The sequence below is a fragment of the Mustela nivalis genome (assembly GCF_964662115.1).
Source record: "Mustela nivalis genome assembly, contig: HAP1_SCAFFOLD_690, whole genome shotgun sequence".
Taxonomy (NCBI): Eukaryota; Metazoa; Chordata; class Mammalia; order Carnivora; family Mustelidae; genus Mustela; species Mustela nivalis.
In genome coordinates, this window is record NW_028135973.1 from 212846 (window position 1) to 238807 (window position 25962).

Genomic DNA, 25962 nt, shown 5'->3' on the forward strand with positions numbered 1-25962 from the left:
ACTGCCTTTGGGCCCTGCAGTGACCCACCAGAGGTGGAGGACCAAGGAAGTCCCTGGTTAGTAGGACAGGACTGCCTCCTGGAAGTCACCCTCATGGGAGTTGCATGTGGCCAAATTGTACATAAAATCATACAAGCCATAAAACCAGAGCACTTGAGAGTAGCGGTGTTAAGCCGTGGTTTCGTTGTTTACAATGCTGCCAATCTGGCCACCCAGTCTTGAGGAGCCAGATAGTAATAAACAATAATAAAACCAAGCCACCTCATCCACATTCTCTGGAATGGCCAGAGGAGCTCCTGCCTGTGTTGGTCAGGACAGGCTCAACCAGATGGGTGCTTGGGGGTGGCAGCCCAGGTTTGAGCATTGGGACCATCTCAGGTTGGGCAGCAGAAGGTTTTATCTTTTGTAAAAGTGCCCTGAAGGTCAGGGGCGGCTTGCTGAGACAGCGGGAACATTTAAAAAATTCAGAGTCCTTATCGTAGCCTTCAGGGCCCTCCATGGCCTTGGCCCTGCCTACCTTCTGTCTGAACCTCATCTCTCACCTTTTCCTTCGCCCAGTGCCCTTGGCCCTGTTGGCTCTATCCAGAGTGTGCTTCTCTAGGGCCTCTGCCAGCCTGGCTCCTTTTCATTCGGTGGTCTCCACCCAGATGTCCCCTCTTCCTTCAAGGCTAGTGCTCCTGTGGCTCCGTGACTGTGACTGTACTGTGTTTTCCCCTCTGTTGCAATTATCCTCTCTTGTCTCCTCCCCCAAGAAGGGGAGCACCAGGACACCCGGGGGCTTATCTCTCTGTTCCTCCTGAACCCCAGAGCCCAGCCCAGCTCTGGGCACATAGAGACATTTGATAAGTAGGTTGACTAAAATACTGAGAAGGGAGCTGGCTCTGCCCAGCCCCACTGGAAATGCAAGCCTTTGCCTCAAATTATTCCTGCCTGGAAAAGGCAGTGTGTGCAGCAAGGAAGTAATTAGAATATTGTCTTAGTTGGTAGTTACCATAATTGCTGGCTCACAGGGCATGCCCGTGTTCTAGGGAGGTAGGTTGAATCCTTGGTCATGTAATGGGAATGGATTAGAAAGCATCTTTTTGAAGCCTGATTGAAGTTTTCTATCTAGGACTATATTCAGAAACTGCTTCTGAGAGGCTCCACGTTCCTTGCAAGGCAGAGAGAGCAGTCAGGGAGACATGTTTCCTCATGGCGCCCGGCGGGTGTGGTCTTTGTGACTGGGGAGGCAAGTGTGGCATATGGCCTGTGCTCCTGGTCTGCACCCGCTTTTTGCAACCCAGTGGCTGTGACAGGTGGTTACCTTCAGGAGCCACAGAGTCTTGGAAGAGAAGGTCAGTTGTGGCGGGGCCGTGAGGAGGGTTATTGGGACCCACCGTCCTCACTTTATTGTCTCCTTGGGAGACTGTCACGTCTTTGTGACTCCCAGGTACTGTCCAAGGTCTGGAGGTGGTCCATGGTTTTGCCTGAGGCCCTGTGTTGCCTTGGAAGAATCCCCTAGGAGGCGTGGGGTCGACTCCCCCACCCTGTTGCCCCCAGGCGCCCACGTACTCTCGTTGGCCAGGAGCGCTTCTTGTATCTCAGAGGTTCTGCTTTCTTGGGGAGTGTGCCATCTTACCACGAGTGAGACCCTGGTTTGGGGGATGCCCTCTCCCTCCCCTGCGAGGGCCTCATCAGGGCTGCCTCCCTGCTTGCCGCTTGCTGGGTCCCACGCATCAGTCGCCTGCTCTGTCTCTTGGACTGCCTCCCTTTATAGCTAGGCCCAACGGCTGCACTCTGCCTCTTACTGTTGGCTTCTCAGCTGTCACTTTGCTCCTCTCAGTGAGCCCTAGCTAGGGCCTGCATGTTGGCATTTATTCTGTGGACCAGAACATCAGCACATGACTTGGATTTAAATTCTGCAAAGGAAGAGGGAAGGAGCTGTGTCTGAGCGTTGGAAGAGCTCTCCTGAACAGAGCCGGACGGTGTATAGGACTTGGGTCATCTGATGGATCGCTCGGTGTCATTTGGCAGACTTGTGGTCTTAGGTGCTCTGCTCTAAAGGGGCAGAGCATGGGGAAGAGTTTGGCTAACTGCTTGAGGGGAGGGGTCCAGTGCGTTTGGGAAGGATGACCTGGTGACAAAATGCAGGAGGACAAAAATCACAATACCGATGGTCACATCACTCAAGTGGCAGGAAACAAAAATAGGTAACTGTAGGCAGTCCTGGTTGGGGAATGGTTGAGTAAATCACGGCCGGTTATGGTGCTTTTCAGAAATAAATTTCTATGCATATTATTGTATACCGACTTGGGGTAGCTCTAATTTATTCGTGTAGTGTGAATACCATTTTTTGTTCAGGAGAAGACGCATGTACATTGTTGCATATGCGTATATAGGAACAGTGAGGACGCCTGGAAGGGTGTGCATGAGACAGCGGGGTTCCTTTGTGTTAGGATTGGGAACGGAGGAATCATCACCCCTTATTCATCTCTGTACTGCTCGCCTTGCTCCTGTGAGGTTTCTTTCTTTCAAATCCATAGTAGAAATAAATATAGAACCAGGACTTGTACAAAAATGTTGATAGCCCCTTTACTTTGTAATAGCCTCAAATTGAAAACAACTCAGATGTTTGCAGGTCAGATGGTGTGTCCTGTCTCTGCCGTGGAATCCTCCTCTGAAATACAAAGAAAACAGTTGTTGACCTGAGTCTCAGGGGAGTTATTATGCTCAGTGACAGAAGGCATTCCAAATGGTTATATACCTTGTTTATATAACATTCTTGAAATGAAAAATTATGGGAATGGAGAAGGTGTGTTGTTTCCAGGAGTTAGGGGAGGGGCGTGTGCACAAGGGGTCTGGGGATGGCTATGAAAGGGCAGCCCAAGAGTCCTTGTGTTGGAACTGTTCAGAGTCTTTCCTGGGTGGACACACCCACCCACGTGTGTCTTAAGAATGCAAGCGAACAGGAATAGGATTAGTGTGTTGTGTCACCATTGGTGTCCTGGTTATGCATTGTACTATGATTTTTGCAAAGTAGTGCCGGGGGATCTGGGTGAAGGGAAGTGGAGCTCTATTACTTCTATAATAATTGTGAAGCTACACTTATCTTAACAGTATGTTTAATAATGAAGTCAGGGTGATCTAATAGAAATTTTCAGGGGTATAGGTTTTGTTGGGAGTAGGCACTTAATAAAGCATATAAAGAAATTCAGCCTTCAAAGCAGCATCGTGCTGTGGCACCTGCGTGGCTCAGTCAGTTTGTCCAGCTCTTGGTTTTGGCTCAGGTCATGACCAAGGTGAGGTGAAGCCTGCACTGGGCTCTGCACTCCCTAGGGAGTCTGCTTGATGTTCGCACTCTCTCGGGTCCTCTCCCGTGCCCGCTCGTGTGCGAGCTCTCTCTCTTACATAAATAAATCTGTATCATCATCAACAACAGAAAACGGCACTGTGCCTCTTTACTCAGGACTTTTTCCTTCTTTATTTCTTCCTGACTGGTACCTCTGGGTTCACTTGGGGTCTCCATCTAACTTGTACTTTATCTGAGGAGTGAACACTCCTTCTGGCAGACAGACCATGTGGGCAGACAGAGCTGGGCTTTTAGAGCAAGAACGGAGAATGGTCCCCACTGGGGGCAGTGCCCCTCACATCCAGCTGTATAGCCTTAAGCCGCTGAATCCATTGGTAAAGGGAGCTTGTGGTCATCACCTGAATGTCTGCACTGGGCCCAGCACTCAGTAGGGGCTCAGTAAATGGAGTTATAGACTCATGAAACACTTGAAGCAAACTTTACATCCTGTTTGCTCTTCAGGTCCTGCTTCAGCACAGACCCAAGCTCGCTCTTAGGCTGCCCTTTTGTGCCTTGAATTGTATTGAGAATAGTGGGCGTGCTCTGGTGCCTGCTTCATGTTGAAACTTTCCATATGGAAGATTAACATCAGTTACATTCCTTGCTTCTTCGGCTTAAGGGTGTTCTGTTTTGTCTTTTTTCAACTGAACTTTTAATTTGAGATGATTTTCAGATTCACAGGAGACATGTAGTTCGTGTGCTGTGTGCCTGTGATTTCCTCCACTAGTTTCCTCCTCTGTTAGCAACTTAGATCAGCAGCTAAGGAACTGGCAACCCAACTCCTGACTTCTTTTTTTCCCCTTTCTTTCTGGACCACTTTGCCTTTTGGAAATGATTATCTAAATTGATGAGGTTGCTTAAATATGTTCCTTGTCCCAAACCCAAGAATTCTGTGTGTGTGTGTTGGGGGGGCTTTAAAAAAAAAAGAATTCTGAGTTAGAGCTCCTGGAGATTCTATGCAGTCACTCTGATGTGGACGAGAGAACCCCCCCGCCCCAGCCCCAGCAGATAGCACTGCAGAGCCATGCAGACATGGCGGGCAACCACAAGCTTGGACGAGAAGGTGACTTGGGGCAGGGAGGGGTTCAGGTGGGGGGTCCATAGGCACTAATGGATTTCCACAACCAGTACTGACATTTCTGAACTATTCTACTGAAATATATTTGGGGTTCTTAATTAAGAAATCCGTATGTAGGAAGATACTGGTGTTCTCATTTACCGTGTAAACTTCTACTTGATGTAACATTCCTTAAAATGGATGCCAGGAGACAAGGGGAGGAGGACCGAGCAGCGGCCAGAGGGCTTTTGACTTGGAATTCCAGGTGAACTGGTGGAGTTGGGAGTACGCTGCGTTGGCACTCCGTGTGCTCTGGCCTTAGACTGAGCTGTGGTTTTGCTCACTGCGTTGGATCCCTAGTTGGAAGGTTTGAGGAGGAATCGGGGGCCTGAGCAGAGACTGGATCTGGGTGTGTGCTGGGGTCTGTGTGGCTTAGGCAGCACCGGGCGGCAGTACACAGCCGTCATAGTTAGAAGCCTGGGCGGTGGTTTGTCCCCTCAACCCCAGCCTCGTTGGGGAGAGGTGTGAGTAATCTTTGTGAAGTGGCAGAAGATGTCAAAGCCAGCAAATTGAAAAATCTGCTTTGTTATTTCATCCAGGAGTGGGATTCAGCACTGTTAGCGCCACATCATTTCCATAGCAATGGGCCAGTGTTCTTTGTTGAGTAGTCCTGTGTTATGACATCACAGATGGAAGTCCGTGGGAAGGGAAGCTGAATATAAGAGTGGCCGCCTCAGGAGAAAGAGGAGGAAAATCTGTAGGCTCCGTAACCAGCCACGTTAGCCTCTTCTGTGTGTTTCTAGTCTTGAGAAAAGGCATTTTGTGTCCTTTTGTATATATATAAAACTGGACCTCTGATACTGTCACAGGGTTTGGCATCAAGAGCTTTACTAGTCACACGTAACGGAAATGATCTTTGATTGTATTTGAGTGTCATAAATACATTTTGGAATAACTCCCCTCCCTTCCCCCAATATATGGCATATTTCAGACTTTTTTTTTTTTTTTTTTTGAGGCATGCCCTGTTGTCCTTGGTGCTTGCCAGGCATGTCCCCAATCTTATTGGAGACCATTGTGTGTCAGAAAATGAGCGCTTTGGTTCACAAATGGCCAAATGAGAGTTTACACATCTGGGGAAGGTCCAATCAGATGGGACATAAAATTCAGGAACAGGATCACTTTATATATAGTGATAAATTCATATACACACACCAGTCTTGCACTTCTCTGATGATAATGAAGGCAGTCTTAACCATTGAAGATATTTCTGGAAGTCAAATACAGAAGTTTTGTGGGCTTTAGGTACTTTCATCATTGAATTCAGGTCCAGGGATTTACTGTTTCTTAATTAAATTTTTAATCCTCTTGCTGAACTAACTCATTTATGAGGAGCTTTTTTTAACTGGATATTCATTCAGTCCCTTAGGAGCTAGACTTGAGTTGCCAGCTTTTTCTTCCAAGGCCCCATGGCAGTTGGTTGGAAGCTTCATGGGGCCTGTCTCTGGCCAGATTGCTCATGTACGTGAGAGGGACCTAAGAGGGACTTTCTTGTCATTTCATAGCCACTGGCCTGACCAGCATCTCCATGCTTGAGGATGGAAAAGAGCAAATTGATCAACACAGCACAAATGTGTAAAAAGTTTTGGATATTGCTTAGGAGAACCCAGTTCATACGTAGAACTCCATTTATTTTGTCTTTAGGGACCAACTGCAGAGAAATCCTGTCTTAACACTAGAATAGGATGCCTCATTTATAAAATACTAGATTTTTGTCAGTCATTGCATTTAGTTAATCCTACTTCTGAAAAACTATGGCCCATTTCCCCCCCTACCCTATACCGTAAAGTGCTGTGGATACTGATCTGTAGATCTTTTGAATTGATCTTAATTTTTTTAAAAGATTTATTGTAGAGACTCAAAATCTTTTTAAAAAATAAAAAGAGAGAGAGAGAGAGAGAGAGCATGAGCCCGTGGAGGGCCAGAGGGAGAGAGAGAAGCAGATTCCCTGCTGAGTGTGGAACCCAGGCTTGATCCTATGACCCTGAGATCAGGACCTGAACCAAAATCAAGAGTTGGGCACTTAACTGACTGAGCCACTCAGGCGCCCCACCTTGATCTTGACTTTTATTATTACTATAACTTCCGGTGAAAAAGTACTCCAAGACCCTTAAAGATAGTCTTGTTTCAGCTATAAACTGAATTCACTTGGATCTTAGAATCTTTAGGATTATGAATCAGTTGGGGAATTCTGTGACCCGCTGTAGTTCAGACTGCTTATGTCTACAAAGCATCCTAGTTTTAGGTGTGATGCTGTTTTGTATACAGAGTTTATTTTTGAATCATGCATGAAAAACCATATTTTAAGGCAATTGTAGTGGGACAGATTTGAACTGAGGAACTAAGTTAAAATACCAAGCCTACATCAAGCAAATTATTTTAAGATTTATGGTGCATTCGTGTGGTGTGAGAGTGTGTATAGTGCTGACTCAAGCTACTGCTGCTTCTAGAGAGCTGAATAGTTGATGTGTCTTTCCTGTGTTTGCTTATCATGTAAAGGGAAATGAGAATTTATTTGTTCTTACTCCAGCATACTCTGTCTCTTTTATAACAGAGGTTACATGTGATGATATTTATTGCTTGGTATCTTTTTTATTTTTTTAAATTTATAGCTTAGAGAACTTTCCATATAGGTACATTGAAACACTGCTTTATAAAACACTGCTGCATAATACTCTATTGGTGGAATGCGCCATAATTTATTTCATAGTCCCTCATAGGGGTTTTTCCCCATAAAATACTCCTAATGATGGTTTGGTGTTTATTTAGGAGGATATATGTGGATGAAGTACATTTCAAAATGCCTTTTTAAAAATGTTGCTTTTTAAGCACATGTTTTAGAGTTTGAGCTAATTAAACATCAGCAAAAAAAATTTCTTCTCCCCACTCCACTTTGTGTGTGTGCGTGTATGTGAGAGAGAGAGAGATGGTTGAGGGACCAGTTCAAAAATGTATATATGTTTGTTTTTTTTTAAAAATAACTTTAACACAGTTGTTAAATACATGTATTGATAGTTAATAAGACGAGTATCAGAATTGGGAGTGATATAAATTTTCAATACCTGTTTATTGGCCTCCAGGGATTTCTAAGGTGTATTTTGAGATGCTTAAGGGAAAAAACATGTTTTATATTCAGGCATTACTTAAGATGTAATCTGATAATTGGGGGTTTGTCTAGAGGGGACCATGGAGGGTGCTGTCCGTGGTGCTGAATCAGATTGCCTGCCGATCTGAATGGGGGGGAAAGGCTCTCAAATGTCACAGGCCTAGAACACACTTACGTAGCTGTTTTTAAAACCACATCTCCTGTTCATAGCTAAGACTGTTGTTCAGTCAGCATGTGTACAGGCAACAGAAAGGGGCCACATTAGTTGCAATGAGCTGTTCTTACATCTGGAAGCAGGAGAGGGTTAACATATGTAGTATGGACCCTTTTGGCTAGTGAAGGCTATTTAAATCCCAAGTCCTGAGGTAACTTTTTTTTCTCATAAGTCAAGGACTTGCGTCAGTGCGAGATGATAGTTTTTTTTTTTTTAAGGTTTTATTTATTTATTTGACAGAGATCACGATTAGGCAGAGAGGAAGGGAAGCAGACCCCCCGCTGAGCAGAGAGCCCGACGTAGGACTCGATCCCAGGACTCTGGGATCATGACCCAAGCTGAAGGTCGAGGCTTCCCACCCACTGAGCCACCCAGGCAGTTTACCTTGTATTTGCCATTCATTGCTTCACAGTTTTGAATCCATGCCTTTGACTATATGTAAATGTTTGTCAAGCTGCATTTCAGCAAGCATTTAGAAATCTATAACACAGGGGCGCCTGGGTGGCTCCAGTTGGTTAAGCATCTGCCTTTGGCTCAGGTCATGATCCCAGGGTCTTGGGACTGAGCCCAGGGAGTTTGTTTCTCCTCTTCTCCCCTTCCCACCCCACTCGTGTACACACTCTCTCAAATAAATAAACATCTTTTTTTTTTTTTTTTTAAACAGAAAAGAAGTCTTAGCTCATCTTTTTATGTGCTTCTCAATCCTTTCCAACTCTTTATAAATGCCAGTCCTCCTAGGGACCCCGTTTCACATTCCCTCTGCCCCATCCCCTCAACCTCCAGTTTGTTTTTTACATGGATTTATACTTTAGTTATCACAGTAATTGTCTAGTGACATTATGAGTCTCACAATTTGATATTTTAAAGCACTGACTTGTGATTGAAAGTTCTAATACACATTGCTATGTATATATTTAGTTAACAATATTTCCTCTTGGGTTGATTTTTATTTTCGTTTTTTTAAAGATTCATTTGAGAGCGAGCAAGCACGGGCTGAGGAGCAGAAGGAGAAGGAGAAGGCGGCTACCCATTGAGCAGGGAGCCCGCTGTGGGGTTTGGGGCTTGAATCCGGGGACTCTGGATTCATGACCTGAGCCGAAGGCAGACGCTTAACCTACTGAGCCACCGTGGCACCTCATGGGGTTGAGTTTTAATGAGTAGGAAGGCCATTTCAAAATATTACTGCAGATACAGCAAATGTGGTGTAGTGATTGTTTGCGTCCCGTTTAGCATTTTGAAAGCAAATTTCATATTTAGTGAACATACTAGTAAACACCTTTTGAGTTAGAGTGTGTTCATTATGGCCCATTTGGATGTATTAGTGACTGGAAATCATCAAAAATACAAATATGCTTTTATTTATTTAATCCAAGACCTGAAGGTAAAAACCATGGAATTTCTCTGTTTTCTTTAAAGCTGGAGATACAGATGACCCACCAAGAATTACTCAAAACCCTGTTATCAACGGGAATGTAGCCATGAGTGATGGGCACAACAACACAGAGGAAGATATGGAGGACGGTGAGTACACGTGGTTTACTTGCACTGGGCAGAAAACTCTCAGAAACACAACTAGACGTGCTGTAGGTTTCTTCCCTGAGTACTTCTGAGTTCCTTAGGTGTAGCTAGTTTTCAGGAGGTTTGTATCTGAGGCAAATTTAGGAGACTGTTTTGGTTTTGAATTTCAAGATTAGCTGCAAATTTCAGGGCAAAGTGGTTCTCCCCAGCCTAGATGAGAAGGTTTAAGTACAGAAGTTTGTAATTGACGGGGGTTTACTCAGGTTTGCGATTTCCCAGCCACTGTTAGTGTTCAGAACAAGTGTATCTTACTCTCCTTTCCTTTTTGTTTGCAGCAAGATACTTCTAGACATTGGAACTTGGCTTCCCATTGCATTCTTTTTGTAGCGTGTATCAGTTGTCTGTAGCTGATAATCCCTCCCCGCTCCCGTTAGTTGTGAAGTCTGAATCGAGCTTTGGGCTTCATTCTCCCACACTGACTTTTGGTCTGTATCTTCTATGCAAAAAATGTATGCATAGGTATATGCATGGACATTTTGTGCCCAGGAGATCACTTTCTTTCAAGGATGTTTCTTCTTTATAATTTACCAGATGTGACCTGTACACTTAATTGCAAGGTCAAAGTCATGAAACGGTAGCAGCCAGTAATCGCTTTATGCGCCCCTGGAATCTTGCAGTGTGATATGAAACCATGTTCTGTCAAAAGCATGTCCATCCATCCTCATGAGGGTTGTGTCCTTCCCAGGGGAGTAACGGGGCAGTTGAAAGGAACCGTCAGTCACGGGCTGCACCACCAGAAGGACTGCTGTTCAGACCTCCTGCCAAAAGTTCAGCCTCCGTGAGAAACTGCAGCCGTAGTTGAGCGTTCTCTCACAGTGCCGTTTACCCCCTGGCAGCTGGCTGAGGCAATATCTGAGGAAGGTAAAGAGGCGTGGTCTACACCCCGCTGCTTTGTTACCTGTGGAGTGCGCTTTCCACTAGATCAAGGGCGATGGTGTGGGTGTGGTCTCTGGTCGCCGGGCTCTTGGTTTTAGTGCGGACACCAGAGGTGCCGAAAGTGATTCAGAGAGTGCGGTTGGGAAGGTGTGGCCAGGCCCAGTGTGCAGGTGTGAGGCGGAGACGGTTCCAGTCCCTTGAGGAGCAGTAACTGGCCCACCCTAGGCAGAGAGCCCCCTGTCTAGTGCCACAGAGCAATTCCAAAGGAGTATTTCCTCGTGTGTGTTTTTTTTGGGGGGCCTGGGAGGAGGTGCAGATGTAGATAAAGGGCAGAGTTTCTCGACCTTGACACTGTTGCCTTTTTGGGTGCATCATTCTTTGTTGTAGGGCTGTCATCGTGATCGGATGCCAATGTCATCCCACCCTTACGCCCTCTCCTTGCAGTCCTGACAACCAGAAATAGACACTGCCGGATGTCTCGGGGGGTTCAGAGTGCCTCATTTGAGAACCACTGTTAGGAGATCCGTAATGTACATGAAACCCCTTTCCTTTTCAGGCAAACTACTACATTAGTAGTAGTAAATAATGTGCCAAACCATAGAACCTAATAGTGGAAATATTCCTGTAGTGAGTTACCAAACGGGGAAAGGGTATTAAAGGACAAAGCAGAGTGGTCTTCGGTAGCACCATGTTCCTGGTTTGGGATTTTAGGTGTCTTTTGAAAGGCCCAGTATAAGAGAGTGAAAAGATTTTTATCTCTTTGATGGTAAGGGGCTGGGAGGGAGATTTTTCTGGTTCTAGGAGTAGAAGCCTTAGTTGAAGGCAGCATTTTCCCAGTCGTGATAAGTATTTTGAAACTCTTTTCTGTGGTATGTTAGCATGTGGTGAGACGTCTTGAGTGGTCTGGGAAGTTTGAGGGGTGCTGGGCCAACCAGAAGTCCCTATCGCGGGCTTCTCTGGGCTGTCTGCACCTTAATGTCTTTTCCAAAAGACTTGTTTTGTTAATGATTCCCCAAGACTCTGAACTTTAGAAACCCTTTTCTTGAATCTCCTGACATGGGAAAGTAGGGCACACGATCCAGGAAATGCTGGATTAGGCTTATCTACTGGGCAGAAGGGCCTTCTTTGGGAGGGGAGTTTGTCTGCAAAAGCTAAATGGCCGACAGCACAGACAGGTGTTAGGTGGAGATAGAGAGCGCATCTAAAAGTCCTGGTAACGTGGGATTACGGGCAAGAGTCAGAATCATTTTCTGGTTGCACCTGCCTATGTTTTAGTTTCTTACTCTGTTTTTCCGTAGTTGAAGAGGAGAAGTTTTAGAGTCAATACAGCCCCAGTATAAGTTGGTACCCATGAAACAAAAGTAATGTCTGGGGATTAAGTAGGACTTGAAAAGAATGAAAAACAGAGGTCTGATAAAATGACTGTGAGAGGGCTGTCTGGGGACCCTTCAGGCTAAGCTTCTGGCTTAAGAGAAAACAAAAGACCGTATCTCCCTCTACCTTTTTTTCAAGCAACTGGACCCCGGGCTTGTTCATTGGCCTTTGCCCTGCGAAGATCAGGAGGGAGCATGAACGGGCGTGGGGTGCTGCTGTGTGAGGGCAGGGTGGAGGTGGTGGGTGACCGAGTGTTGAGGCTGAGGATGTGTGGTGACAGCAGGGAGCAGACGTGCATCGTCCTGTCCTGGACAATACAAAGTGCTGCGCAGGAACGCACCAAGTGCAGTGTTCGGGCAGGTTGTAGAGTCTCTGTTCAGATGAAGCACTGATTCTGGAGGATGTGGGGCATTCCTCAGAATCCCACGTGAACTGCTTTCCTTTTTTTTTTTTTTTTTAAATTTTGAAGTAAGTATAGACACAGGGAAGTCGCAAAAATAGAATCCCGGAGTAACTTTTACCTGTTTTCTTGGGCAAAGACATTGATGTCTCCTGTAATTGCTTATGGAAGTGTGATCAGGCCAGGCCTTTCTGCCAAAGATGGGTTTCTAGCCTGCTCTGCTCTTTTTGTAGACCCTCTTGCCTTGACCTTTCGGTATATAATGTTATTTTTCATTTATGTAATTAGTTACAAAGAGTTGAGAGCCATAAGGCGACATTTTATTCACATGAAAGCTCATGTTAAATGTCCTAGTTAGCATATTTCCCGAAGTAAGTGTGTCCTGAGGATGTGCGTGGAATGGGAGGTGGAATGTCAGTCCGCGCATGTGACGGAGCGTGTGAGGCAGGGGCTGCGGGACGTCTCTGCCTCTGAAGGGAGGGTTTGCTCTCAGCAGCTCGGTGCCCTCTGCGTTTTGTTGGGTCCTGTTTAATATTTAGGATGAATTCTGGAATTCGATTATAAAGTGTGGGGGAGAACAAAAAAGTATTTAGGATACGTTTCATTTTGTGTCTGTATAAAAACCGAATCCGACAAAGAATGGAATCGTATCGGAAAGCCAGTAGTTGAGTTAGAAGCGAGGCAGAGCTTTGGGACATTGAGCTCTTCACAGCCTCCTGAGTGTGTGCCCCGAGGTGATTTCTCATTTGGTTGATGGCATTTCTTTGGTTCCCATAAAGCAGGCCAGTTTGATTGGGCTCTGCATTTGGGAGTTACTAAACTCGAGAATACGGCATTTTGTAAACCAGAAGCAAGATCACCATTTAGGGGCCACAGATCTTGAGTACTGAAACCCACTGTGCTCGTTTTGTGAGTCACCTCAGATGAGATACACCACAGCCTCCGGGAGCCTCAGTTCCCTCGTTTGCAAAGTGGGAGTGGCATCTGTCTTGGGCCCCCTTGCAGGATTGAGATGTAGCTCACGTGTGAGTCTGAAATAGTGGCCCACTTTGTTCCTAAGCCATTCTGACATATGACCTTGAACCCATCTCTTGGCCTTTTCGGGGACTTCTGCCCCTCCGAGGGGTTTAAGTCCTTGCTGCCTCTTGAGGAAGCTTGGGTACATACTGCAGCTCTGAGATGGGACACGCCCTCTGGAGCAGCCCTTCCTTCCGAAGGTTCTGTGCTGTATGTGGAGCCGGGTTACACGGAGCCGAGACATCGGGGGAGGAAGAGTGTCGACGCGAGGGGTCAGGGCCAGCTGTCATGCTTACTTTTGGTTCTCATTTCTTTGGTAAAGAATGCCGCCCTCTCATGAGGATTGATGGACATGTTTTCTTCAGAGCAATTCAGGTAGTCGCACACATGCGCGCTTCGGAGCCCGAGGAGTCCGTATCCCGGGCTTTGGTTGTCTTAGCGAAGTTTGAAGACTGAAGGATGGAGGCAGCGTGTCCCTACCATGCTCTTCCCCAAGCCCAAGAGTCTCCCATGGTGCTTCAGGGGCTTGAGGGTCAGGAATGCCAGAACAGCCCCTGGTGCCAAACCAGGCAAAGCCTTCCGTGTTCCTTAGAGGGGCACACCTCTGATGGTTCTCGTCCCGCCTGGTGAACTGCAGCCTGTCTGCGGCCACGAGGTACCGAAGTGGAGAGAAAGCACGTTGAGATTAGTTTGGCACCTTGACCTTGGGTAGCCGCTTCCTGGCGTTCTGTAAAAGTGCCAGCCAGTAAGATGCATGGCAGCCTGGGGAGGGCTGCCCTTCACGGGAGCTGAGAAGCGCCCACGCAGACGCTGCTGGGCTTGTCAGGGCTCATCAGCAGCCAGTGTCACCTGTAAATGAAGAGTCACCATCTCAGTCAAAGGTGCAGTTCTAAAGTGTGACTTTTTCCCCCCTCCCCAAGATCTTATTTACTTATTTGAGAGAGAAACAGGCTCCCCGCTGAGCAGGAAGGCCGCTGGGGGTCTCAGCCCTGGACCTTGGGATCATGACCTGAGCAGAAGGCAGATGCTTAACCCACTGAGCCACCCAGGCGCCCCTAAAGTGGGACTTGTAATTGAGAGAGGCACTCTATCCATACTCCACTTTCTATTGGAGGAAACCTTAATTCCCTAAATTGGCCTTCAGGTCTTGTTGAGTAAATGTAAAACGATTTTTACAATTCATGTGGAGAAGAATACCAGTTTCTTTCTCTTTAAGTTAATCCCCCTTCAGGAGTCCAGGCTGGTATTTTCACAGAAATGGAGAACTGGTGAAGTTAACATTTATTTTGGGGCTCACTTCTTAGCAGTCTTGTCTCTCAAACAGTGCTGGGCTATGGCGGGCATGGCTGTGGCCCTCTCTCCGGTGCCCCGTGGACCCTGTGCACCCACAAGCACCTCGCGCCTCCCCCCACCTCCTCTGCAGACCGGGCCTAAGTCAGCTCTTCCCTCTTCCTCCCGGCGCCCCTGCCTCTAGCAGGTGTCCCACGAGCAGGGGCCTGTCCACCCACCGAGGGTGACTTGGGAATTGCCAGAGTAGAGTAGAGTAGACCTTTCTTACAGGCCGAGCTCTGGAATCGAGGAGGGCAGGCAGGTGCGTGTCGTTAGCCCTCGGGGTTTGAATTTCACTCACACATGAGCTTGTGTCACCGCACTGTTGTGGGTTATCAGTGCTTGGGAAGGACGCTCTCGCTTCCCGCAGTCAGGGTTAGCGGTTAGCTTGCGGGTTCCCGCAGGTGTTGGTTGTTCCACGCGGGGTCCCACGGCCGCCGGCCGTCGGTGCTGTTTGACAATGCCCGAGCCCTGTGATTGACACGGCCTTTTCTTGCAGACACGAGTTGGCGCTCCGAGGCGACCTTTCAGTTCACTGTCGAGCGCTTCAGCAGACTGAGTGAGTCGGTCCTTAGCCCTCCGTGTTTTGTGCGAAATCTGCCATGGAAGATTATGGTGATGCCACGCTTTTATCCAGACAGACCACACCAAAAAAGCGTAGGATTCTTTCTCCAGTGCAATGCTGAATCTGATTCCACGTAAGACAGTTTAAATGATGCGATTACAAACCCACAAATAGTTACGCTATGCGGTTGGAGGCCCGATCTGATCGGCCTCTTTGAACTTAACGGTATTGAGTTTCCTTGCTGCCTCTACATAGCCCTTTGATTTTACATTCGATGAAATACATTCCCCTCCTTAAAACTCACTGGTAGGTATTCTGTCCAAATTAGAAAAGGTGTCTGTTTTTCTTGCAAATGAGAAAGTGAGGTTCATGTGTTAGGATCTTCCAGCCCACGGAACCTGGAATCGGGCCCCTGTGCACGGGCTCACTACTGAATTCTGGGCTTTGGTAGGTTATCAGTCACTGCCCGAAGGGAAAACTGTAGTCCAGGAAAATCCTCCGGTCCCGTGGCCTCCCCATCGTTGTGTTAACCAGTTCCTGTGTGTTGATTCAGAAAGATCGAATTAAAACACTCTTGGAGGGCATTACAACATGGGCCTCTTAAGCTTATTTTAGGAATATTGTTTTGTTCCTGTCATTTTTAAAAAGTGTGTAATGAAATGTCTTCAAATTGAGAAAAGTCTTCATGGTCCCAGTATTCAGATGAAACTAAAGATTAAGGCTTCACATTTTCTCCCCCCGATTCCTTCTCAAAAGGAGAAGGAATTAAAAACTGTCACTGTTCAGCATTTCTCAGAAGCTTAGTTGACATTGTTTGAAGGGGTCCCCGGATCACTAGGTCACCATGTCCTTCTCGTTCCCTATTGAGGAGCCCATGAGAAGGCTGCTTCCTTGGACCATGATTGTGTGGTCACCCCCAGGCGGTGGCCCTTTGGAGTTCTCATTGAAGGCTGTTACCCAAAGGGCACTGGCCCTCCCTGTTCTGTCCAGGCCCCAGGGAATGCAGTCGTTTCCTTGGGCTCTTGGCTGGGATGGGTAAGAAGTGCGAAGCCAGGTGTGTGCTGCAGCCAGGACCTGTGTGTAGGTTAAATTTTTTCTTCCTGTGTTCCCATTATGATCTGTTTCTGGTGAGTATTTGGGCTGCACATTAGTCTAACAGACAACTTCACGCTGACAGTCATTGGGGAAATAGCGAGCGGGCTGTGTCCAGCGTGGCCGGCCCAGCCAGCATAGTGCCGGTACTGACGCTGCGCTCAGGTCTCTAGCTCCAAGCCCTTAGTGGACCTTTCAAGGGCTGTAGCCTTTCGGTTTTTAGACATTGATCCAGAGGCCCTTTTGTGATTTCTGCCCACCTTGATGGCAGCACGGGCTCTTAGGCTGTGCCGGGATTCGGTGGCTCTGCTTGAAGTCCCTCAGGAGCGGCCAGAGCAGCTCTGCCCGTGAGCTGCTGTGGCCAGGGGGGAGCTCCTGGAGGGCACAACTCTCATCTTCTCTCGTTCTGTTGTGTCACTAATACCCGGAGTAGATACTAAAAACTACCATGTGACTAGAAAACCAGCCTCTCATAGAATCTGAAGACCAGTATCGAAAATTCAGAAACTTTTCTGTTTTAGTGGTAGCAATTTAAAAACAAACAAACAAAAAACCTGACCTAAAACTTCGTAAAGAAATTACAACCACGGGTCGGATCACTACAGGTGGCCTAGGAGCACCCCCAAACTCTTTTAGCTTTGTTCACCCTTAGAAGTAAATACATCGCTCTCCCAGCTCCTCCCACCCCTCCTAAAAAATAAAAGAGGAAAAAGGAAAACTAATGTGGGAAGTTCTGTGTACTGTGTTATTGAAGTGAGCAGATGTCAGTTGAATCGGTCAACTGAGGCTTAGGTTTTCCTTGAACAGGTCGTGGTCCTGCCACGCGCAAGCCGTGCTGAAGATCATCAATTACAGAGACGACGAGAAGTCGTTCAGCCGCCGCATTAGCCACCTGTTCTTCCACAAGGAGAACGATTGGGGGTTTTCCAACTTCATGGCCTGGAGCGTAAGTAACCGACTGTTTACACGGAGTAATCTGAGCCTTACTCCTTCCCGAGTTCCTTCACTCCTCAGAGCCTTGCGTCTTCTAGCATCAAATGTGTGCTTCCTAAGTGGGGCAGGTGTCCGGAACTGTGTGTCCTCCAGTTTGCTGGCTGAGGTTTTTAAGCAGCCGACAGGGCAGTTTTGGGGAGTGGGGGGCCGTACCCAAGTCGGGCGTGATTTCAGGGAACCTCCTCAGTTCTCAGGCCCAGGTGTTTCGGCTGCTCTTGGGAGAGGTGGAACCCAGGAGCGCGTCGTCAGGAGTGTCCTGCTCGGCCCTCCAGCACTGGATCCCCGAAACCTCTCCGAACCCTTGCTCTGGGGACCGAGTGCTGGTGCCTCAGGCCATGCCCTGGATCACTTCCCAGTGCCTCCCGGATGCTTCCTGGAGGAATCTAGCCCTTGCTGATCTTGTTCAGAGGACATTAGTTAAAGCAGATCAAAACACTGCAAAATCAGAAGCACTATGTGGGGGTTGGAAAAAGTAGTGTTTTCCTCTAACACGTAGAGGGCACTGGGGTAATTGTTTAGAACAAAGCGAGCATTCGTGTGTTCTTATGCAAGTTGGATATTCTTATTTTTTATAGGAAGTGACTGATCCTGAGAAGGGATTTATAGATGATGACAAAGTTACTTTTGAAGTCTTTGTACAGGCGGATGCTCCCCATGGAGTTGCGTAAGTTTTTCTTTAATTGGGTGCTCTTAAGAAACACCTTTTGTGCTGTGATGAGAGAAGCACTAGCATGTGAGCAGAGATGCACATACTTAACAGATACGCACCCTCTGCGTTTGCCCACACAGTCGGGGGGTGTGCGGCTCTGCACGCCAGCCTCACGTTCACTCCTTTGCTTGGCCTGTTTTCTGGAGCGGTTTCTGTAGGCCGGACACTGCTGTGCACTAGGAAGGTGATGGTGGTTGGCAAGACAGCTGTGCATCTCTGTCCTCAAATATCCAGGCTGGTGGGGCAGTTCATAAATCCTGCAGAGGAAATGCCCAGATTTTATTCTGAAGAGGACAGGAATGGGAAGGTCTGGGAGCGGCGAGTCTGAGTCAGGAAGCAGGGGCGGTATGGGTGGGTTGAAGATGGTGAGGAAGGTGGACCCCAGCGCGGAGGACCGGCAGGAGATGGGATGATTGCTCAATGGTGGGAGGTCTGTGCACGAGGCAGTGTTTGGCCTTACCGGAGGCATGGAGGGGTGCGGGGCTACTTGGCAAGGAGGGCAGGAGGTTGGGGCAGGGAGAGCAGCAGGAGCCAGGAGACCAGCAGGGAAGGCTGGGGTTGGGCGGTGCATCCTGCAGGTGTGGAGGTTGAGCGGGAAGCTGGACTCCGGCTGTGGGGCCCTGCTCCTGCTGCCTTGTCCAGGTCCCAGGGTGAGGCGGCGAGTGCAGTCTGGGAAGACGCTGAGCGGCAGGCATTCGTTTTCTTGCTCCCCTTATTTTATCTCCATGTGACCCTGCTCTGGCAAGAGCGCGGGTGTGGGTTGACCCAGATGGCTGGGGGCTGGGAACTGTGGGGCAGCCGAGGAGGAGCCGTCACTTAGTCCGGGTCCCTGCTGCAGTGGCCTGGGGCATGTGCAGGAAGAAGCCAGCTTTTCCTGAGCCGTTTCAGAGCTCAGGTTAGATCCAGACATCAGGACTGGAAGCACAAACAAGAAGATTAAATTTCTGTGGGTTTTTACACCACCCCCCCCCCCATTTTGAAAATCTTCCCCAATGTTTATGATGATACTTTTCTTGACTAAAAAAGTGAATTGGGGTTTTCCAGCCTTACCAATCACAGCAGATTTCTTGCTTTAGTCTTATCAAATCTGTTCAGCCATTATTGCTTAATTTTTGATTGTAGTTTTTAAAATAACCATCTATAATTTAGGATTCTTGCATTTTCTTGCCAATTTTTAAAAATTCTCCATGGATGCATTCACACACACGGACACTCACACCCACTCACACGGACACTCACACCCACTCACACATACACACTTGAGCCAGGGCCCTTTGGGACACCTGAGTGTAGCAGCAAGGTCATAGGCTAACCCCTGGAATCACAGAGTACTACGGACCCCGGCCTCGGCGAGCCGTAAACATCTCCTCTAGGGTTGGTCAAGCTTGGTGGTGGTCATGTTTGTTCATGGCTTTGCATTATATACAGAGGGTGCTGGGGAAGGGGTTGGTGTCAATGGGCATTCTCTCTAGCTTCCTGTGACAATGGGGGCAGTGTGCAGCATGGGCTGCTAACTCTGAGAAAATACACCTTTTCTCCTCAGCAACCACCACTGTAGACTAGGGAGAAAGAGAACTGGGAGTTGAGAAGCCCGAACTAGAATTTGCCCCAGTGTACATGCTTGTCTTTGCTTCTCTGTATAACTGCAAAGAGAGGGGTTCAGACTGTGCATTTCTTGCTGACTCCATATGTGACCTAGTATGTATGCCGTGGACCCACACGGGCCAGTCGCATAGGATTCACGGTTGTGTGTGAGTGGTGTGTTGGACAAAGGAGACAGGGCTGCCGTCAGTGGCCTTAAGCTGCTTCTCCAGTGCTGGGTTCGTGCACTTGGGAGAACAGAGCCCGTGACCATGCTAAGAACTCCTGGTCCCGGTGCCCTCGGTGCCTGGGGGCCTGGCGGTGAGTTTCTCCCTCGGAGGGGTGCGTTGGCTGTTGTTCTCGTGTCAGGATGGTGGGCAGGAGGTGACGGTGCACGGCAGCGCGGGGGCTCGTCGGCGTCTCGCCGAATCGCTCCACACACACTGCAGAAGCGAGGAGGTGTCCTGTGCGGTTTTTCCCTCAACCTCCAACTGATCTTGTAGGTGGGATTCAAAGAAGCACACGGGCTATGTCGGTTTAAAGAATCAGGGAGCGACTTGTTACATGAACAGCCTGCTGCAGACTTTATTTTTCACAAATCAACTACGAAAGGTAAATGGATGGTATTTCTCCCCCTCAACCTTCCACCCACCCTGTTGCTCAAGTCCTAAGGGACAAGCAAAGTCCTGTCACCCGACTTTGCCGTGTCCCACCCAGTACCACAGTGCTGTCTCCAGAGAGGGCCCTCTTTTATGCGAATGCGTATCTTTATTCCTCAGCGTGTGGACACTTGCGAAGCTAACTTGGTTGATAAAAGTTGGCTAGCTAACAGATCTAACTTCATGGGGCTCTGTAGCCCGGTGATACAGTTTGTTGGTTTTTAATACGAAAGCCATTAGCGGCGACATCTGAAAGTTTTATATCAAAACTGAATGGACAAAGCCACTGTCCGTGAAGTCTGATTTTCACTTACAGGTAAAACTTGGGCTCGTGAGAATACTAATCAAAACCACAGACATGCCTTGGCTCTAATGGAGGATAGCTAGTCGGCTGTCCCTTTGGAATGCTGTGTGAACAGCACAGAGTGTTGCAGGCAACATGGGCTCCTGGTTGTGGGGGGAGCCGCTGGCTGGTCTGCTGGATGTTCCTGCTCCAGCGGCACTGTCGGTCGCTGCCCCGATAGGTCGGTGTCATGGGGACAGGCGGATGTGGGTCATTGCAGTGGCACTTAGGTCTTACCACAGCTTCTGTTCACAAGTAACATTAAGCTAAAAAGTGTGGCTTTAAGAGGTAGGAAATAAAAGTGGTTCTCTTTGGATGGTGAGCCGTGGGTAATTTTTTAAATTCATTTTTTAACTTTCTTGTGTTTTTTATACTGCCTCTAAAGACTTTCATGATTATTGTTTTTAAAAAACGTTCTGACCTGTTTGGGGGGATAGTTAGAAGCCCTATCCACTACCTTAAGCCGTGGTGATATTAGAGATGATGCTTCCACATAAAATTCCATTTTTATTTCTTAATCAATCATTTTAGGCTGTGTACATGATGCCAACAGAGGGTGATGATTCCTCCAAAAGCGTCCCCTTAGCGTTACAAAGAGTGTTCTACGAATTACAGCACAGCGATAAGCCTGTAGGAACAAAAAAGCTAACAAAGTCCTTCGGGTATGTATCAGAAATCTGCCTTTCCTTTTTCCTTCTCCAAGGAAGAGTCATGAGTGCGTCGTAGGAGGATGGAGAGCCGGGTGTAGGCATTTAAGTACGCCTGAGTATTTTTATCGCCGTACTTGGTTTGTCCTTTTTGGACATAAAGGCTCTGTTTTAGAATTTTGCTTGAGGCCTAATTTACCACATAATGATGTCCCCTCACATACAGCAAGATGTTCAGAGGAGGACAAAGCAGTGGTGTCCTGCTAGAATCCGGGTTGTCTTTAAACCAGGGCCCCCCAAAGTAACCTCAAGAAATGAATTTCAGAATAATGGCTGATTATGCAGTTTACTTTTTAAAGTCTGAGTTGCTTAATATGCACTTATTTGAAACGTGAAGGATTAAATATAAATGTTCCTTCTCTCTTTCCAAGGTGGGAAACCTTAGATAGCTTCATGCAGCACGACGTTCAAGAGCTGTGTCGAGTGGTAAGTTCTGCGCCGAAATCGTACACTCCTTAACACTGACCGCGGCCGAGCACTGTCAGACGCAGTGGCCCAGCTCAGACCTGCTCCATGCCACACGCGCCCGTCCTCGAGCGGGGCAGAACCAGGCCAGGAAGGAGAGGCAGCATCTGTCTCATTTACGAGCCAGAAAAAATGAGCAGAATTGCTGTTGGAGAGGGCAGTGTGAGGGGAAACTTGGACTAACAGAGCAGGAGGTAGTATGGTTTGATTTTGTTAAACTGGTACGTCTGCCCCAGTTCCTAATCCGAGAAACCGCAGACTGGCCTAAGGAGCTGTCCCGACCCCCTGCTTCGCTGTTAGAACCGGGACTTCTGTCGTCTCTCCAGGGTGTCCAGACTGCCCCTCCGCACAGAGGTTCTAACTGGGGCAGCCCTCTGTGCGGGTGATTCTCCCCAAAACCATCTTTAGTCAATAGCAGATTCCTGTCCTTCCAGTTGTGGTCAGAGATGCACATGGAGAGACACACACACACACACACACACACACAACATGAAATGGTTATTCAAGGTGATTGGCTGGGCAAGGTGTGTTTTCTTTTTTGCAGCACTAGCTGGATTGAATCCAGTTCATTAAATATCCATGGACAAACCAGTCAATCCTGTTGACAGGCTCAACCTCATTAATCTCTTGGTGTGGACCAATACGAGTTAAGTTTAGTGCTCAATTTACATGCTTTTCCACAGAGGTAAAATGAATATAAAAAATGCTTCTAAAGGCACTACAGATTACTAATTCATTCCAAAGGCTGTACTGAGGTTAATCTCAACTGTTGCATGTAGATATTTTTGTAAATATCCAACCAGGGAAGAAGACTTTGTATGTTTTCATAATTGCATGCTAAAGGTCATAATATTTATAGTCTAGAACTCCTTTGACCGTTGAAATTTCCTAGTCAAGTTTCAAATTACTGTAAATTGAGCATATCATTTTCTTAAAGTCACAACTTTCTCTTCCAGTTGCTTGATAATGTGGAGAATAAGATGAAAGGCACGTGTGTGGAAGGCACCATACCTAAATTATTCAGAGGCAAAATGGTGGTATGTGGTTACCAGCTTTCAATAATGATCTTAAGTGATTTAAGAATGTGAGTATTTTGACAATTAATACTTAAGCCATCTTGTTTTCCTTATTTTTAGTCCTACATCCAGTGTAAAGAAGTAGACTACCGATCTGATAGAAGAGAAGATTATTATGATATCCAGCTAAGTATAAAAGGAAAGAAAAACAGTTAAGTCCTGTATACATTTTGGCACGACCTTTTGCTCACTTCTCTTTTTTGCTTTTTTTTTTTTTTCCAAGATTTTATTTATTTACTTGACAGACAGAGATCACAAGTAGACAGAGAGGCAGGCAGAGAGAGAGAGGAGAAAGCAGGCTCCCTGCAGAGCAGAGAGCCCGATGTGGGGCTCTATCCCAGGACCCTGGGATCATGACCTGAGCTGAAGGCAGAGGCTTTAACCCACTGAGCCACCCAAGTGCCCCTCTTTTTTGCTTTAATGCTTCATTTACCCGAGTGGTTTTTCGTTGAAATCCTGCTCAGAGAAGGTAGCCCGAGTGACGAGTGTGCAGCTCACTGAGCGCACGCGGGCTCGGTCCCCGACCTGGCTCAGGGCGCACGGCGTGGTGGCTGCCTAGATGCAGGTGCGTCCCCACCCCGACCTCCCCTTCTCAAAGGAAACCGCTGTTGGGGCTTTTAACTTCTCCTCCTAGGTTGCATTTGCATACTTGAAATATTTCCAGAGGGGATTGTGTGGGTTACAGCCTCTGCTCCGCACTTCCCTGCATTATCCGCAGGGAGCGATAGTGGGTTCGTTTTCACCGCTTGACGGCGGTCCACGTGGAGGGTGCATCATAGGCATGTCGAAACCATCCTCTCCTTGATGTGGGGTCTTCAGCCTGGGGCTCTTGTGCTACGGCTCCTTGGCTGTTCTGTGCCTGGTCCTGATGCACGTGTTTGTGTTCATGGTGAGCGGAGTTGTTGGCTCCGTAGCGGAAGCCAGTTTCTCAGTTTCTCAGTTCTAGTCCCTCCAGTGCTGTGTGGGAGCAGCCACTGCTCCCCAGCCACAGTGGACTGTCGGCTCTCAGACCAAACATTCTGATGGGAGTAGGGTGCCCTTTCAGTCCCTGAAGGTCATCGACATTGTCGCCTTTCCAAATGTTTACTGGCCATTTGGATATCTTCTTGAACATCAGGGACATATTCAGTAGTGACTTAATGTCGTCGTTGAGCAATTCTATCACCTGAGATTTATGGGTCTGTGTGGATTTACTTGTCATCCCGGGCTCTGTGTCCCAGCTTGTTTGCATGTCTGGGCATCTTACGGATGCCTGCCGTGGTGGTTTGTGTCGCTGGGTGTTGGGGAGGGGGTCCTTAACCTTTTGCTCCTGCGCGTGTTGAAGTGACTTGCACGTAGTGTGGTTCTTCGGAGGCTCACTCTGCGCTCCGTCAGGCAGGAACCCAGCAGTGTTCAGTGAGGGCTGCTTGGGCCCACGGCTGAGACAGCACCGTTCTGAGTCTTCTGCTTGGAGCTCCACATGTGAGGGGCTCGTCGCTGTGGCTGGGGGGAGCAGAGACCATTCTCAGGCCGGCGTGAGCTCTGGGGCCTGCCCCCCAGCCCCCGTCTTTTGGGCGGTTTTTTCTCCCAGCCCCAGATGGTATCTGCCCTCTGTCAGGGGGTTGCTGGGCCCTGTGTGGGTTTCTCTTCTGCACATGAGCTGGGACGGGGACAGGCTCTTTCCAGATCCCAGTCCTGGACTGCCTGTTGTCCAGGGTGTGAGTTCGTGCAGCACAGGAGAGCGAGGCCCGTGCGTGTCAGTCTGGCTGGAGCAGCACAGAAGGGCTTCTGCGTGTGCTTGCCTGGCGGCGGCGCTGAATTGCTCCCCTGCGTGGGGCTCTCCTCTGTTGCTAAACGGCATTTCAGAATTTTGAGTGAAATCAGCCTGTTGTTCTCTGCTTTTTGTGTTAAGAACACCTGCCCTGACACCCAACTGTTCTCTTATCTGTTACTGTTTTATCGTTTCTGTTTATCTGTGATCCACCGAGAATGGTTTTCTGCCCATGGGATGTCAGCTTGCCCCTCCGCATGCGGGTCTCCAGTGAACCTGTCACGTTCTCCCCACGCTCTGCACCTCCGTCAGCAGTGGGATGTTCTGTCCGCGTGGATTTGCTTTTAAATGCTGTCTTCTGTCCACTGGTTGTCCTTGGCGAATTCTCCATCTTCCCCACGCCCCCTAGCTTTGTTGTGGTTTAATTGACAGAATTGTAAGCTGTTCAGAGGGAGTCTTGTGATTTCCCCTGGACACCCTGTGAGAGGAGCACTCCTTCCCGGTGAACACACCTGTCCCTGCACAGGGTCCTCTGTGTGCGAGGCCGGGCATTTGAGTTCTGCCCTCATAGCAACTGGAGGTTCTCGGCTCAGTCCCTGTGTTAGATGCTAGGTCCTTGCCCTGATTCATCTTACTCATGTCCCAGCCTGTCCCTCCTGTCCCCACGGTCCCGCTCTTGTCCTGCCCCGCTTCAGCTGGAGCTTTATGATAAGTGTTGGGTCAGAACCATGTCTGTGTTTTTAGAGGTTCCAGACTTCTGCAGAGCCGTGGTAGGGGTGGTCGCGGCAGGCGTGGCGGGTCTCGGGCAGGGGTGGGGAGCCGCTGCCCGGGGCTGTCACTCCGTGGGCTCTCCTCCCCTGCCTGCCGGAGGGACGGCTGTGTTACCATCAAGGCTCCAGTGAACTTGTTGGCTGACTTTCCTTCTCTTTCCCTCTTTCAAGTATTTGAATCATTTGTGGATTACGTGGCTGTGGAACAACTAGACGGTGACAATAAATACGACGCCGGGGAGCACGGCTTGCAGGTAACATGGGAACCGTGGGCCACCTTCCCCGTCACTGTGTTTTCCCGTCCTTTGCTTCAGTTGTGGATGAAACAGGCATTTGTACCTTTTCATCCACTATTTGTGGTTAGAGCTCGGGGTTAGAGCTCAGGGTTTACTTTTTCGTGTAGACACTGTATTCTGGGGCCTCCGATCGTGCCGCTGGTGGGGCTGAGCTGCGGGCGGGAGGTTGACATGCAGCTTCTCGGGTAGAGCTGTCCCCCAGCACGCGGGAGACCCCGTGCTGCCGTCGGGAGGCGTCTGTGACTCTGCGCCTCTCCTCACTGGTTTCCACCGGGAGCTTTTCTTCCTCTTCTAGTTCTGACTCTCTTGCATGTCTGGTTCGTGGTGGTTCGCACTTGGGCATGTGTGTGTGTGATAGAGTGCGTTTTCTCAAGGAACGGGACCTGTAGAACGAGGAGTGCATTTTCTTTTGCTTGTTCTGTGAATATGTGGTGTCCCTGCTTGGTTCCCACAAAGCCCCACAGGCACTGTCAGCTGCTGGCAGAGCAGCGAACTTTGTGCACAAGGGACTGGTCCTTCCGTGCTCTGGTGGAGAGACACGGGCTGTGGCCTGTCCCGGCTGCCGTCAGGCGGTGTGAGAGGGTCAGCAGCGTCCTCACGGATGCAGCCGACGCATGGAC

General features: G+C 48.4%; 1 protein-coding gene across 3 annotated transcripts in view; it reads left to right on the plus strand.

Moving 5' to 3' along the window:
• Nucleotides 1–25962, plus strand: part of USP7 (ubiquitin specific peptidase 7) — a 63273-nt gene that overhangs the window by 21618 nt on the left and 15693 nt on the right. The window contains exons 1-11 of one of the 3 annotated variants that reach the window (XM_082750115.1): nt 2649–4391; nt 9179–9283; nt 14836–15034; nt 16801–16939; nt 17562–17650; nt 19780–19888; nt 20810–20940; nt 21357–21411; nt 22407–22487; nt 22587–22677; nt 25218–25300. In XM_082750115.1, the coding sequence (XP_082606241.1) occupies nt 4361–4391; nt 9179–9283; nt 14836–15034; nt 16801–16939; nt 17562–17650; nt 19780–19888; nt 20810–20940; nt 21357–21411; nt 22407–22487; nt 22587–22677; nt 25218–25300 (1113 nt within the window). In that variant the 5' untranslated portion in view covers nt 2649–4360. Of the gene's footprint in view, nt 1–2648; nt 4392–9178; nt 9284–14835; nt 15035–16800; nt 16940–17561; nt 17651–19779; nt 19889–20809; nt 20941–21356; nt 21412–22406; nt 22488–22586; nt 22678–25217; nt 25301–25962 lie in introns of those variants that run through there. The other 2 variants (XM_082750114.1, XM_082750116.1) reach the window with 2 other exon arrangements.